Genomic DNA, 16,384 nt, shown 5'->3' on the forward strand with positions numbered 1-16,384 from the left:
CCTAGCCTGGGCTAGGTTCTGAGACCTAGCCTTGTTTTCTTAAGCATTTGTCCAAGGCTTGAACCCCTGGTATTGCCGCTTGCAGCTATATTCATATTATTGGTACTGCTGTTATTATTATTATTATTATTATTATTATTATTATTAGGTTTTCAAGCCTAATAATGGGCTTGAACAAGGGGTCTGGAAACCATATTGTATTTGCTATGTTTATTTTTCTTCTTCTTCTTTTTCTTCTAATTGTTATTTTCCTTCCGTAAAACCATGTATATCTCAGAAACCTTAAGGCCCACAGTAACCACATTTTGCACCTAGGCTAAAAAATTAGCCTAATCTACCAAAGTTTGGCGATATAACCAACACCTCATTTCCTGTTTTTCTAACCATCCATACCACTGGGCCAATCCCTGAAATTTGGCCCAATGACAGATATGACATATATTCGAGCCCCTTCGGGGGCATTGCCAGTATATTATTATTATTATTATTATTATTATTATTATTATTATTATTATTATTATTATTACACTAATTTCTCTAAAAGGCATAGTTAAGGAGGATGTAAGAGTCTCCTTCAGTACCTGGTCGTTCGCCTGTGTGATCTTCGGGGAGAGACGCAGTCTGTGCACCAGTTTTCATGGTGAAGTCACTATCGATCAAATGGACCGTCAGGCTCATATGCTATGGTTCCATGCGGTCATTTGAGAGTCAAACCTGTAGTACTGCATTCAATGTTACTTGAATCTGCCTGACTGCCTCGTGCAGTGCCCCGGTATCTGCTCTGCCTGACTGCCTCGTGCAGTACCCCGGTATCTGCTGACTGCTCCGCTTCCTCACTTCGTCATGAAAGTAGGAGCGCTTGTTTTCTTGCAGCTGATGTCCCGAATGAAAATGCGGCAGAATCGACGTGATTTAGAAATTAGATGGGCTCTTTCTATGAATCGAGATTGCGATTTTATTTTGACTAATCGTGCAGCCCTATGTATCGTAGATGAAATGTCTTCCAATATATCAATTATCGCAGAATTGCTGTATCGTGATAATATAAATAATAAATAATAATAATAAAGAATGTTGACATTTATGGTGATTTTCATTGCTTTAGTTGCCTACCTCAACTGAAATAGCCCAAAGTTCACCTGTCATGTCTGTGCCACTGTCACATCATCCAATGTGTGCTATTGTCACAATGTGGCTATTTACTGTACTTGGAGGGAGTGGTCAAGGTCTTTGCATTACAGCTCTGTGATCAAACATCACAAGGTTGACTTTATCACAGGGAGAAATCTTTCAATCTCTCAAAGCACCTGCTAATTACTTGTGTGTGTGTGTGCGTGCGTGCGTGTGCGTGCGTGCATGAATGCGTGTGTGTGCATGCATGTGCATAAATGCGTATGTGTGTGTGCGCGCGCGCATGAATGCGCGTGTGTGCGTGTGTGCATGCATGTGCATAACTGCGTGTGTGTGTGTGTGTGTGTGTGTGTGTGTGTGTGTGTGTGTGTGTGTGTGTGTGCGTGCGTGCGTGCGTGTGATAGGCAAATCCTTTGGGGTCTTCTTCACGGAAAGGTGCAGCAGGTATTACCTTCGGATTCAATTTATATTCATGGCTGCGTGGCTTTTCACAGAATTCAACAAAGCCAAATAGAGAGAGGGGGAATGAAAAAGTGTGTAAATTGTACACAAACACACTCTCTCTCACACACTCTCTCACACACACCCACACACACACAAACACACTCTCTCACACACTCTCACACACACCATATGCATACTCACATGAATATGGACACACGTGTGTGTGTGTGCGCACGCGCACACACACACACACACACACACACACACACACACACACACACACACACACACAAAAGCCAGATTTGCTGAAAGCGTTTGTAGGGCCTGGAGGTGTAAATTAGCGGGATAATGTGTAAATGTGTACAGCATTGCAGCAATGCCTTGAATTCATAATTGATCAAAGAAACAGCAGGGGGTTGATGGTTTCCCATACATAGCCATCCAAAACCTGCTGTTAGTAACAACCTGCTGTTAGCTCATTCACCGCCAGTTTAGGACTGCCAATATTTAGCACAGGCCAAAGATTTTCATAATTGTTGGTCATCTTTCAAGACCCACAGTAAATTATCTATTAGCACCAAAGTGATTTGCAATAGCTCAAAATGAAGATGTACGTCTCTGGGTTCACCAGGAAAAAAAAAGTGAGCTTTTAGCATGTTCTGTACTCTACTTATAGCCCTTTATATACACCCTGTTTTCACCAAAAAGGTCTCTCTGACAAGATAAATTGCAGATATTGGCATTTTTCTAAATCATACAATCTCATGCAGAACTCGCTCTCAATTCTTTTATTTTGAACTGTATTGACATCAGACATGTAAATATTATTCATTATGACACAAATGACAAAATAATAATAATATATATATATATATATATATATATGAAGTGCTTTTTTTACATTCAACAATACAGTTTGCTCAGTGTGAGTGAGTGTACAGACAGACACACAGACAGACAGACAGACAGACACACACAGACACAGACACACACACACACACACACACACGCACACACACACACACATACACACACACACACACACACACACACACACACACAGAGAGAGAGAGAGAGAGTTCTCTCCACAGCTGCTGCTAGATCGCACCTCCTTCCCCCTCCTTCCCCATCAGCGTTTTGCCTCCTCTGCTGCTCGTTTTCCTCCTCTCACTGGGACGAATGCTGCGACACGACACAGGAACGGGTCCGCGGCTTGGCTTTGGGACCAGGCGCTGCTGGAACCGGATCGATCATGTTCGTCACGGGTTTGACTAGGCAATCCAGGTTCGCCCTGCAGCAAGGCAGCAGTGCAGCGCGCCGAGAGGCGTTTCAATGGCGTTTTTTCCTCTGTACAAGGAAGCGCGTTTCTCTGTTTTTCCTCCTTTCCTCCTTCTTTCTCGTTTCAAACAACAGCTGCGGTATGTGTTTGATCGCGTGTTGTCGGCTACCCTTTGAGGATAGGGACCAGATGACATGTCAGAGGCTGGGAAAGTGTTTGCTGCACGCGCTGCTCTAATAAAACCAAAAACACGTCAAACACGTCTTTGGCGTGGATGGCTATTTCTGATAACACGTCAAAGACGTATTTGGCGGTGAATGAGTTAGTAACAACCTGCTGTTAGTAACAACCTGCTGTTAGTAACAACCTGCTGTTAGGAGCTTTTCATCACTTTCAACTGCTCTTGCTGATAATGGTGGATATTTTTTGGATTGAAGCTGCCGATAACTGAACACTATGTGGCCACTTTCTTATGGGGGGGGGGGGGGGGGGCACAGGGATTCCAGCCAATGGTCAATGGTCTCGCCCCGGTCGCCATCTTGACGTGACGTCACCTGAAAACAAGCTATTAGGATAATTGGGAGGGCCGTGAAGCGAAGATGACACAGGGACAGAATGTAGGGAAAGAGTGGATGGATAAATCCAGAGGGAGGCAGTAATGCAACACAAAGGATGCCAACTGCCATAAAACACCACAGAAGAAGATGAAGAATTTATTAGCTGTGGCCAGCAGTCTAAGTCATCGACTTATATAAAGATGGACGCCACTTCGCCTCCCGTTTAGTGAAGCCGCTGCATGTTAGATCGCCGCCCTGACGGCTGAATCCAGTATTAGGTCACAAGGCCCGCCTCCCCATGTTAGTGGATGGGAAAATCACAACCGAAATAATCACAGTATACGTCAGATAATTTTTTTCCAAAGGTGGTTTGTATAATTTTAGATAGTCATTATCATGCTAATGCCTGTGCAAGTGGTCATTTTTCTGATCAGTTTGTTTTTAAGTAGTTATTTGACATATAAAAAGGGATAAAAATGGATGATTGACAGCTGTGGCAGCCAGTCTCAAGCCGTCATTGGCTGGACAGGCTCTGCACATCATAGATCTATCGTCATAGAAAAGACACACGGCTTCATGTTATCTAACGCTGCCTGGAGTTCGGGTGGCTCATGTTGGCTGTGCTGGCTACCAGACATCAATGGACCCCAATAAAAAGAACATTGTTTTGAGGAATGAAAACAAATGTTTTGTGCGCGAGGAATTAATGTTGGTTGGGGACTGAAGTAAGTTCAGAAAATATGTGTTTTATGAGTTACTCCAGCTACGTTATAGGTAGGCTACACAATGGTTTTAACATGCAGGCTAGCATTAGCAGCGTTAGCTGCTTGCGCTAGTCGGCTGTTTTTCATATTACTATAACTTAACAACCGATAACGATAGCTGGAATAACACAATAATAGACGCATGTTTTCAGAACTGACCAGGTTGTCCAACTGACAGGAAATGTGTTTTATAACGTTAACTCCCATCCCGGGTATAAGATGAGATGCGGCCTAGTAGTACACAAGCACCATTAGCTCATCGCTAATGGGTTAGCATGACATACAAACAGACGTTTTATTTTTTGTAGGCTATTAAAGCAACTAACGTTTTTATATGCATATCTGGGGGAAATGCTTTGACTGTGGGGATGTTCGTTCTTCACAAGCTCCTCTCTTAGTAACGATATACCAGACAATAGACCAGGCAGCCTGGCTCAGGTCTAGGCTAACGTTAGGTTGGCCTGCCTATACACACTACCGGGTGGGTACAACAACGTAGCCTCACGGTTACATTTGCTAAACCAACATTTGCGCCAAAAGAAATGTAATCATAAAGTTAATCAAAATGCCACGGAAACATTAGGCTAATCAACACAGAGCTGTTCATCCGAGAATTTCCCCCAGTGAGAGGCTGAGCCAAGCAGCCCTGGCTCCTCTTGCGGGCTGAGAGCAGCACGGAGGTCTGACTGGCTGATACAACTCTCCGACAACGGAGAACGTTACAGGCTGCAGTACCCACAACACCAGCAAACAACATTGCGTAAAGCGTCAAGGTTAGATTTGTAACACCAACATTTGCTCCAAAAGGAATTAAATCATAAAGTGAGTGAGGCGGCCTGCCTCCACTTCCGGCCCGCGCTGAGAGCGCTGAGAGCACAGCAGCAGTCAGCAGCAGACCGGAGGTCTAAAATCTCCGACAACCAAAATCAGATTTTCGTACAGGCGTCATTTTGATAAACTGATCTCATAGTGGGAATCTTCCTGGTTACTTTTGGCGAGACAAAAAATATTACAACTTAAAGTGTAATATTTACTGAGCTAGACTGTATATAAATACACAACGCACTGTGCGCATTCTAGAAACAGCAGCTCTACATAAGAAAGTTCAGAGGGGCGTGGAGCTCTCACAGGTTCTCAATCAAGGGCGCTACTGCGCAGACTCTGGTTCAGTGATCTGGCCGGATTTTGGCTTCAAAATAACATACAGGGAGGAGATAGGGACACTCCCTCCATTCATATTATATCTCAATGGTCTAAATCAGTCTGTTGATTGGTCTGTTGGTCCACAGAAAGTTCACCACACTTTAGTGTATGGTTTGAAGGTGTGTCCAAACAGGGGTCCAGGCGCTAGTCCGACCTCCCGCTGGTTCGACCTCTCTCTATTCCGACCTCTCTCTATTCCGACCTCTCACTAGTCCGACCTACGCTGCCATAAATTCGGCTCTGTCAACCAAGCTTTAATCACATGTAAATCAATGCCATGGGAAGCGCACACAAACAGCCGCAATAGGCGCTGTTTCGCACAACACCCACAGCATGCACACACCTGTGTACACACACACACACACACACACACGCGCACACACGCACGCGCGCGCGCGCACACACACACACAACTCAGCCCAACTCAACTCAGCCAGCTGACATGTACCTTTTGAGTGAACTCTGTCCCGAAAAATAAAAAACAATAAAAGAAAGCCACCCCCATGTTCTATTATTATTATTATTATTATTATTATTATTATTATTATTATTATTATTATTATTATTATTATTATTATATTTATGTTTTTATTGTTATTATGATTCTTATTATTGTTTATTATGTCGCGGGTCCACGTGTGTGTGTGTGTGTGTGTGTGTGTGTGTGTGTGTGTGTGGTTAATAACAATCTGTATGTACATTGCTCGCCATGACCGTTACATTGTGTTGGATGCAATAGCCTACAACAGATTTGACCATCTAGTGGAGCAATATATAATCATCCAAGAATGTTAGAATGGTCCAATTATACTTGCAATGCCTTTGCCTGCATCCCGAAACCCGATGTTGTTTGTTGACAACCGTCACTAGACAGCACCCTGCGAACTCATACACAGCGCAAGTGTGTATGCACCTCTCCATGGCACGGAGATCTTATTACGCACACGTTCGGTTTACATCAATCATGGCAGCAAATCCAGACAAGAAGAAAATAAAAGCATTGTAAAAGGAAGATGAATGAATAGACAATACATAACACTGCAGGCTATAAAGTTTGACTGACTGCACGTCTCATCTCTGGCTTGTTGCAGGTAGGCAACTTCTTCATTTAGATTATCTTTCAAGTTATTTAATTTCACGTTCTTGGAGGCAAAGAGACATTTAATGTAGGCCCGCCAGTGTCTTTCTTTAGGCATTAAACGGGAATATATGACAAACTCAGTTCTCAAAGTTTGTGGGGAGTTCATTCACTATAATAAAATATGTTTGTTGGACGATAATAGCTTTTGTTTTTTGTGTTTTATTGTTTAATCTTAATGGGTCTGCAAACCCGAACTGAATTAATTAATTAAAGAAGGAGCAGTGTGCCTGCAGCTCGCTCCCTTTAGACCGCAGTGAATAGTTAGAAAATTATTTGGAAATCAAAAAATGATTTAAAATTAAAATTTTGTTTGCTAAAAAATTATACAATAATATGTTATGTATTTAAGAAATGATTAATCTATCTTTTTTCAATAGGCTACATTTTGACTGGGCCGATAAATATTCTATAAAGCCAGAATTCTGGAATGTCGCCAGCTCAATTGGCCGGCCAGAAAAAATGCTAGCGGAATCCCTGCTCGGGGGTATGTGTGCAGGATGAGGCAGTCTTTCAGTCCTGTACATAGTTCTCTCTCTAGCTCTTCTACATTTACCGTGAATTCTCAACGAACCTGTTCATGTCACCATTAGCGGCTATCGGTGCTTGGATGCACGCAGCCGAAAATGATTGATCTACATTTCAGCACTCCTGCTGATGGACAGCGACAGCTGGGAAAGGATGTTCTCGAGTGGAGGAGAGATGCGGCCTGTCTGTGGAACATTGGGTGGTCGAGGGTATAGGTCGGAATAGAGAGAGGTCGGAATAGAGAGAGGTCGAACCAGCGGGAGGTCGGAACAGCGACATGGAACCGTACAAACACACCTTCAAACATACACAAATTTAACAATGACATCACAATGGAGTGGAGTCTACACAAAGTTGCCACCCCAAATAGTATGTCCAGACTGGAAATGGCAGCCATCTTGGAAAAAATCTTGATTTTTATTTTTTATTTTTTGTGTGTGGCTAATCTTTTTTTTCTTTTATCAAAAGAATTTGTGCCAATTTTGGTGCTTCTTTCCAGATGTGAACAACTTTTCTTTCATCTGCTCCACTAGTGGACGGCAGTGACTGGACTAGCCAGACCAGGGCCTGTATTTATCAAGCGTCTCAGAGTGCCATTTTAGTCGTAAGTGCTGAGAATTTGTGAAATTTAGTCCTACTCTCACACTTAAGAATAAAAGCTTTTTATCAACCTTCTTAAGACTAGGAAACACTCCTACTCCCCCAGCTATTTAGGAGTCCTCAGGAGGTGTCCTAAGTGGTTAGGAGTTGCCAGCAGGGCAATGTTGACATCATGGCATTCAGGAGACAGAGACATGCGCGAATCTTCTCCACTAAGCACAGCGTGTGTCATCCTCCCTCCAATTCGGCTTTCTTTTGGATTCCATGTTTGCTCATCATACAGCCTATAGAACCTGGCTATATAGGGTAGTCAATTGACAGCACACCAGTTTCGAGTCAGTTGTGGGATTAGGTAAATTGGGTGGATTAGGAAACATTTAGCCTATTCTTGAGTCATTTTCAATGTAGGCTATCATGTATTATTTTGTTGATAATTTCTTCTGAAATTATTGGTGAATATATGCTACACTCCCATTGTGCATTTCACTGTTGAATCATCTCTATTTAGGATATTCGTGCATAAGGGATTCCATTCAGCGATTGGCCATTCCTGTGTACTTGGAATTGCATCATCAACATTTCCCTTTACGGCACACACACACACACACACACACACACCTGTCGTAAATCAGCTCTGAGATTGACACTTAGGATGCAGTCCTACACCTCGCTGAAAGAGGGAGTGAGATGCATAATATCTAACTTTTAACACATTCACTGCCAGCCGTTTTTCAATACTGTAGTTAGCTTCTGCCAAGGTTTTTTTTTGAGGATTTTGGCTCATCTTTCAAGAGCCGAGGATTCGTTTCTGTTAGGATTTTGTGAACACACAATATCTCAAAAGAACTAATAGAATGTGTGCTTTCTCTGTCTAAAAGAGTTAGTTTGTAGAGTTAGTAGTTATGTAAGCATTAGCAGTTGAATACAGCATGGTTTCAGCGTCTGAAAATTTATTCTGAGATAAACGGCTTTTTGTGAAATTCGATAGAACAGTCACTTTAACCATTCATTTTTGGCATCAGTAAGACGTCAGACATCTAAACAATAGTTTTGAACAGTAATTTCCTCCATAACAGCAGGAAACCCCCCTCTGCTTCCAACTCCTCCCTCCGTGGGCGTTCTCCTCCGCCCTCCTTGGCTCTGCAGCGGGTCTGTGACAAACGAGTTGCTGCTGCCTGGCTGCTGCCTGGCAGTCTGGATGGGGCTCGCTGGATGGGTTTCGCTCGTTTCTTGGCGTTTCGGTTGAGAGCTCTGATGAAGCTCTTGCGATTCTGGGCTTATTTATGGTGCGTGTTTCAAAGTGTGCATCCAGTCTATTCTTGGAACCCCCCACCGTTGCCACCGCTGTGCGTCAGCGCGAAAGTGAAAGCGTTTTCGCCATCCATTTTACAGTATGAGAACGGCTTCCTCGCGCTTTTCCCTCCAGTTTTGGCTCGCCTCTTTCTACTCTGGAGAGACATGTCGCCACTCAGTGGGTCGGTAAAATAGATTATACACATTCAATACCTCCAATATTGGTATAGGAGACGTAAAAGGGTTAGATCAACGTTCCACCGTCAAAAAAAAAAAAAAGATTTTTTTGACGTAAAAACACGTCATTGGCAGTCAACCGTTGGATTTTGTTTGACGTAAAAACACGTCATTGGCAGTGAACGTGTTAAGTGCAGCTTTTGGCTGGGAATTTTTTTGCTCATAAGTGTACTCTTAGCAGTGTTCTTAGGAGTAATTCTAGGAAGCTTGATAAATACGGGCCCTGATCTCCTAATACATGAACAATACTGGTGCCACATGTCCGTCTAAAGCTAGAGCATTATTCACTGAAATCTCATCTCCAATAATGTCACTTTACTCACAATCACAACACAGACGTTCATATAAAGCATCATTAATCTGTATTTTCTCTCTCTTGTCTCTGTGCTCTCTCTCTCTCTCTCTCTGTCGCTCTCTCCCTCTGTCATCTCTGTCTCTTTTTCTCTGTCATGTCTCCACAAGGTATCCTGTACAAGGGCAACGGAGAGAACGTATTTGTATCGCAGCAGCCTGCAGTCATCAGCAGTGTTATGGGTGAGGACAGATTCCAGCGTTTTGACTCAACTTGCTTGGCAGTGTTGGACCATGGCTAGAACACTGCTGATAGAGGGAATGGCAAATAATGTAGAAAATACTTATGTTATCCTTTCTATTTCACAAAAACAATTTCATGGTTTCACAATCAGAAATACTTTATTGATCCCCGAGGGGAAATTGAGAAATGCTGCAGTTGCTCACATTCAATTAAGGGAACATATAAGCATAGAGAAATCATAAGAATAATAGAAATGACAATAAAATAAAATGACAATTTAATTGAAATGTAATAAATAACGAGGAGAAATATGTGCATTATCCTACAATATATATCAACAACATATCAAAAGTGAGAAATATGTAAGATATAATATTATATACAACAGTGTCAATAATTATTGTAGGAAGTATGTTGCAGTTAGTAAGTTGCACATAACTAGGTATGTAGATGATTATTGCACAATGGAATATTGCACAAATTGCAGTATTGCAGTGTTAAATAATTATTGCACAAATTGCGGTATTGCACAGTTATGATGTATATTATATAATACTAGGCATCTTGCGCGCTACGAGCGCTTGATAACTAGCTCGGCTGCTGCGTGGCCTCGCCTGCCCTATTGGCGCGCGGGGGTGTGTGTGTGTGTGTTGCTCACTAAATGTTATTGCATCAGTGATGTCACAATGTTGTGTGTGTGTCCCATTATGTTATCACTGATGACATCAGTGTGTCTGTGTGTGTGTGTGTGTGTGTGTGTGCCTCCCTATGACATCACTGATCAGTCTTGTCACAATGCCTCCTTGTGTGTGTGTGTGACATCACTGATCAGTCTTGTCACAATGCCTCCTTGTGTGTGTGGGCGTGTGTGTGCGCTATTATGACATCACTTTTGACATCATCAGTGTCATCAGTTGCGGATCTGATTCTGATTCTGATTCTGATGACATCACATCTTTAGCTAATTAGCCTAATTAAAAAATCCGGCATAGCTGTGTCGAAACAGAAATTCCCATAGACATTTCGTAAAATGTTTATAAGAATAATTCTACTTGTTCAAACTAATCGATTCAGATATATTTAGAAACAGGAGAGACCACATAACATTTCACTCAGACCAAACAAAAAATTGCGGATTTGAAGAAAATATTTTTTCAGTGTCGTTTTTTAAAGTTTTGGTTCCAGTGAAATGTTCTATGGTCTCTCCCAATTCTAAATATAGCTGAACCGTTTATTTTGACGAAGTGAAACTATTTTTATAAGCATTTTAAGAAATGTCTATTGGAAAATAAATGGCGGATAAAAATCTCTGGTACAGTGCTGAAGCAGGAAGTAGGCGGTCACTTTGCCTCTCTATTATAATCGATGGGTTATGACGTTTCATGCGATGTAGGCAAGCAATTTTGCTGCAGTGGATGTAGGCCTCAGAAATGCTAGGTCATGCCTTTCTAGTGTCCCAAAACAATTGAAATCAATAAGGAGGCATAGCTTTCATCTGTCAATCTAAACCAATAAGCAATCATCACCGGTCAATCTATGTTGTGGGAGGAGCAGCTGGCCATACCACTATACTGTCTGTCATTTTTAATAGCATGCACCTAAAACCCAAAGTAGGCGTAGGAATGAGTCCTAAAACCTGGAAGTTAGCACTTCCTTGTGACCGGAATTTCATGGTACTGAGACCTTTGTGTTCCACAAGATAATCTTCACAAATGAACAACACTTTTATGATTTCTTCTGGATTGGCCTACAACAATACGTCATACCTGGGGTACTCTATCATCTGCTCTCTGCCCTGGGGTACCTCTGCCCTGTGGTACCTCTCTGCCCTGGGGTACGTCTCTGCCCTGGGGTACCTCTCTGCCCTGGGGTACCTCTCTGCCCTGTGATACTCTATCCTCTGCTCTCTGCCCTCTCCCAGGTAATGGGCGTCGCCGCAGCATCTCCTGTCCCAGCTGTAACGGGCAGGCGGAGGGAAACAAGCTCCTTGCCCCTCTGGCTCTGGCCTGCGGGGCGGACGGCAGCATCTTCGTGGGAGACTTCAACTACATCAGGAGGATCTTCCCATCGGGGAACGTGACCAGTGTCATGGAGCTCAGGTAAGAGGGGAGGGGGCGGGCACTGTTGGAGGATTTGAACTTGGTCCGGAGGATACAGTAGGCCTCCTCGTGTCATTGAGTCCATGAATTCATCCAGTGGGTCACCATCCCTTTCAAATCAAAGCTTCTCCAAAGCCATTTCATCAAGGGTTCCCATGAATACCTTTAGAGTTTACGTTTTCTGAGAAGAATAAAGTAAACTACAGCAACTTCATCTTTTGACTCATTGAAAAGTTCTTGAATGTGATGTCTAAGTGAGTGTGCGAACCCTGGCCTGTTGGTCTGATTATCCCCACCAGTCCCACTACCAGTTAAAGGAGAATTTCGGTTTTTAACACCACGGTCCTTATTTCCAGCTTAAAATATGATGTTTTACTCACCCAAATAACTTTGGTTTCATTCGGATGTCCACAGAAGATTTTGAGCTCGGAGTAGCATCCTCAAACAGGCTATAACGGGTGCAAACGGGGCAAGGTGCATGCGCTCTGTAAATAACACATTTTCTGTCACATTGCGGTTCATTGTGGTTGTTATATAATTATGAGAACATGAATTAGCAATCCAACTAACCTCTTGTGCTCCCGAGTGCCGACAGCCTGCTATGTTTGCTGTCCGAGTGTCCATCACAGATAACACCTCCCGCTGCCCCGGATGGGCTTACAGTGCTTATGTTCTTCTTCTGTGGTTTATCTAACAGAAGCGCTTCTCACTGCTTCTTCTGAAGCACATCCGGGGCAGGTCAGAGTTGACTCGTCTGTTACAGTATGTTGTTGTTAGCTTAGCAGCCTAGCTTGGCATATAGATACTGCCATAATGAACCGCGATGTGACAGAAAATGTGTTATTTACAGAGTGCATGCACCTTGCCCCGTTTGCACCCGTTATAGCCTGTTTGAGGATGCTACTCCGAGCTCAAAATCTTCTGTGGACATCCGAATGAAACCAAAGTTATTTGGGTGAGTAAAACATCATATTTTAAGCTGGAAATAAGGACCATGGTGTAAAAAAACAAAATCTTCCTTTAAAGTGAGTTGCAGGTGAGCAGCAAGGTGAGGGCGGACAGCTGGCTCTGTTTCAATGGGCAGGAGTCAGTCAGCACTCCTACTTTTTAAACCTCTGATTCACTTGGAAGGCTTGAAATGAAACTGGTTTTGAGGTCTGTGAAGGGCTGCTTCAAGGTACAAAGGCAGAGAGGGATCAACAAATGGATAGAGTGGTAACTGCACCTGCTCTCCAGACGTACAGTACTGCTCTGAACACCCATGTGTGACGCTCTGAATAAAAGATGGAACAGAAATGCATTATGTTAGCACTCTGTATTTAGGGAAGAAATTGCTTTAGCACTCTGAATTGAGAGACAATCGGGTGCTCTGGTATTGAGTAGCTACTTAAAAACACATAACTCCACCTTTGACCACATTGACAGATTGTTTTTAACAACTCAATTGTGTGTCTTTATCCTTTTGTTTCTTCCTCTCCAGTCTTTCCAGATAATGTTTCTTCTGTTGTTATTGTTGTAATACCTGTCTACTAATTCCCTCTTCTCCTCTCTTCTCTTTCTCTTCTCTTTTCTCTTTTCCTCCTCTCTTCTCTCCTATTTTCTCTTCTTTTCTTATCCTCTCCTCTCTTGTATTCTCTCTTGTTTCCCTTGCTTGCGCTGCATTAAAGAAACAAAGATTTCAGACATAGGTAAGAGCGACTAACCTCTTTTTTTAACGTTAACCCTCTATTAATTCTACTGCCGATGTATGTTGCTTATCCAGCAGAAAGCGGTCTTCATCGTGCTGCCTACTCTCTCTCCTTAATTTCACTGTTGCTCATTCCCGGTGGCAACCGTTTTTAGTCGTCAGCTAAAAAAGTTGGAGACGTGATTTTTAGCCAAAGATTGCAATGCTTCAAGGAGACACTGGGCAGCATCAAACTCTGCCCAAACTCATTTGCACATATGATTGCTGCTGCGCCTGAAGTCCACCAGAGTGATAAAGATGCAGACTTGAGCGTGCAGCGGAAATGGGCTTAGATAGGAAATGGCAAAGGAAAGCAGCGTCTGGTCAGGCAGATAGGTGACAGGCGAGCAGGTAGGCTGCTTTACATTCTGCTGTCAGCTTTGGCTGCTTATCCGCCGGAAACCTCCAGCATGCGGCCAAAGTAGTGAAAATGAGGTAGAAATGAGGTAATGAGATGTTGAAATGAGGCAATGAGATGTTGAAATGAGGTAATGAGATGTTATAATGAGGTAATGAGATGTTGTAATGAGGTAATGAGATGTATCTTGTGCACTTAAATTGGCCAAAAGAAGGGAACAAGGTCGCATGTCCTCGATATAGTAAATTGTGTCCTAAAATGATTCCCTACGCGGCACTGCCTTCTGTCTCTCCTTATTCTGAATAATAGAGGATGAATATAGAGGATGTGATGTTGCTCAGTACTGGATAATACAGGATGAATATAGAGGATGTGATGTTGCTCAGTACTGGCAATGAGAGCTGAGCATGTTTTTAGCAGCTACAGTAGTGTCAAAACAGCTGAAAACATAAAAAAAAAACATTGATTTCTAGAAAGCGAGAAAGACAACCAGCACTAATATTGATTGATTGATTGATTTATTGGGTGAATGTCAACAATACAGGGAAATCACAGACAATCACCGAGGATAAAAACACAATAAAGCCATTGGCTTATTTCCATTGCGGTCCTCTACAAACAACAGAGAGACAAAAAAACAACACACAAATGGGTATCACCTTCTATACTCAAATTAAGACTATTTTTAACATTATTACTAGATTTGAATAGGAATAATGGCACACTTGACTATTATACAATACATAAACATTTGTTGTTATATGTAAGGACTTAACATACACAGAGAAACATGAAATACTAGGGGCGGGAAGGAGTAGGATTGCGGGGGTTTAGCAGTGGGAGGGGGGGGGAGAAGCTCGTTCACACAGGACTGGGGGCTATGCATTATCACTCATAGCAGCCTCCATATCTCGATGGCCCCATTCAGATGTGACCGAGGGAACGAGGGGGGGGGGGTGAGGATGGCGTGGAGGAGAGAGTTTGCAAGGGCTGTCAGGCCGGACCGGGCGGCATGGGGGGGGGGGGGGGGGGGACGGGGCGAGGAGTGTGTGTGTCAGTTTGAGTGTGGCCAGGAATGTCCAAAGATTGTCCTTGTGAGCTGTAAGCCTAAACAACCAGATAGAGGGGGGCCTCCTTCTCGGGTGGTAAGCGAGCATACGGCCTTGTCCAATGTCAATATCTTGCAGCTGTTTAGGTGAAGGGTGATGGGGGAGCTCCTCGTTTCCACCAGCCCCTTCAACGGGGAGAATTTCTCATACACCATCAGGCAGTCTGGGGGTCCGAAAGATAAATGATGGATAATGTAATTACCCGATAGGAAAGTATAATCCAAATCTTTCCCTCGGAGCTCGTCTTTTCAACTTAAAACTCTTCAGTCCCGGTCTTGCACCTTCTCCAAGATCTCATCCAGTTTTTTAATCACGTCTGACAGCACACCATCCACCTTTGATATGCGTTCAGTGATTGCATTAGTCTGATAGTTCATGCGGTCTGTGATCGCATTAGACTGAGAGTTCACAACACGGGCCAGCTCGTTTATCATGTTCATGAAAATGGCTATCTTTGGGCTTTCATTTTTCCCCATTGTCATGCAAATTTTGCGATAGACGACTGCGATGCCAACACCGGTCAGCAAAAGTCCAGCTATCATGAATCCGAATAGGTAAACATCTTCGACGTCCTCAACGGTCAAAATGGCAAGGCATACAGTCTGCCATTTCTTCCATCCATCCATCACGTACCCGGCCGAAAACGTTCCGTCTGGGCACTTTGGCTCCCCTGGACCAGCATTATGACCAGAGATAATTTTATCAATTGCGTTGAGAGACCAGCTAATTAATTCCATAATTCCTCAGGGTTTATGAAGAGACAGCGGAAAGGAGAAGATTCTTTGCAGGGAGCAGGCTGTGGGAAGTCAGGAAAGCTGGAGAGGGAGGAGATTGCGTCCGCTCGGTCCAAGGGCGAGAGTAGAAAGTGATATTCACCTTGTTGACTGCCATTGGCAAATAAGATGACATACTGTACACCAATGTGGCCAATGTTGATCTGTTGTGAATAGGTAGTTGTATAGCAGGCTAAAGAAGGCTTTTGAATGTTTTTGTTTGTTTTTTACAAAAATAATTTTCTTGTCATGTATATTAAAGGTTGTTTCATACCTGTTTCATTGACTCTGAGTTGGATTTTAAATCACATATCAACAATATTACTAAGGTTGCCTTTTTTCACCAAAGAAATATTGTCAGAGTAAGACCTCATCTCTCTCTTGAGGATGCTAAAAAGTTGACACATGCATTTGTTTTCTCGCGTCTTGACTACTGTAATGCACCCCAAAAAAGCACTGATCTGAGCTCCCCCCTCCCTCTTTCATCCTGGTCTGTCTCCATATATATTATTCCATATTATTATGCTTCTCAAACCAATCTCACTGCAGTTTAAATACTGCAAGCATGTAAATATGCTACACTATAGCGAGATCAAAGTGAAAAGAATGT

At 43.0% G+C, this 16,384-nt stretch overlaps 1 protein-coding gene across 1 annotated transcript in view; it reads left to right on the forward strand.

Moving 5' to 3' along the window:
- LOC310794038 (teneurin-3-like) overlaps positions 1 to 16,384 on the forward strand; it is a gene marked incomplete at both ends in the record, with an annotated part of 116,806 nt that overhangs the window by 50,834 nt on the left and 49,588 nt on the right. Inside the window, 3 exons of the mRNA XM_083655900.1 lie at positions 9,637 to 9,708; positions 11,631 to 11,808; positions 13,476 to 13,496. Of these exons, the coding sequence (XP_083512026.1) occupies positions 9,637 to 9,708; positions 11,631 to 11,808; positions 13,476 to 13,496 (271 nt within the window). The remainder of the gene's footprint in view (positions 1 to 9,636; positions 9,709 to 11,630; positions 11,809 to 13,475; positions 13,497 to 16,384) is intronic.

Source organism: Poromitra crassiceps (genome assembly GCF_964638095.1).
Source record: "Poromitra crassiceps genome assembly, chromosome: 19".
Taxonomy (NCBI): Eukaryota; Metazoa; Chordata; class Actinopteri; order Beryciformes; family Melamphaidae; genus Poromitra; species Poromitra crassiceps.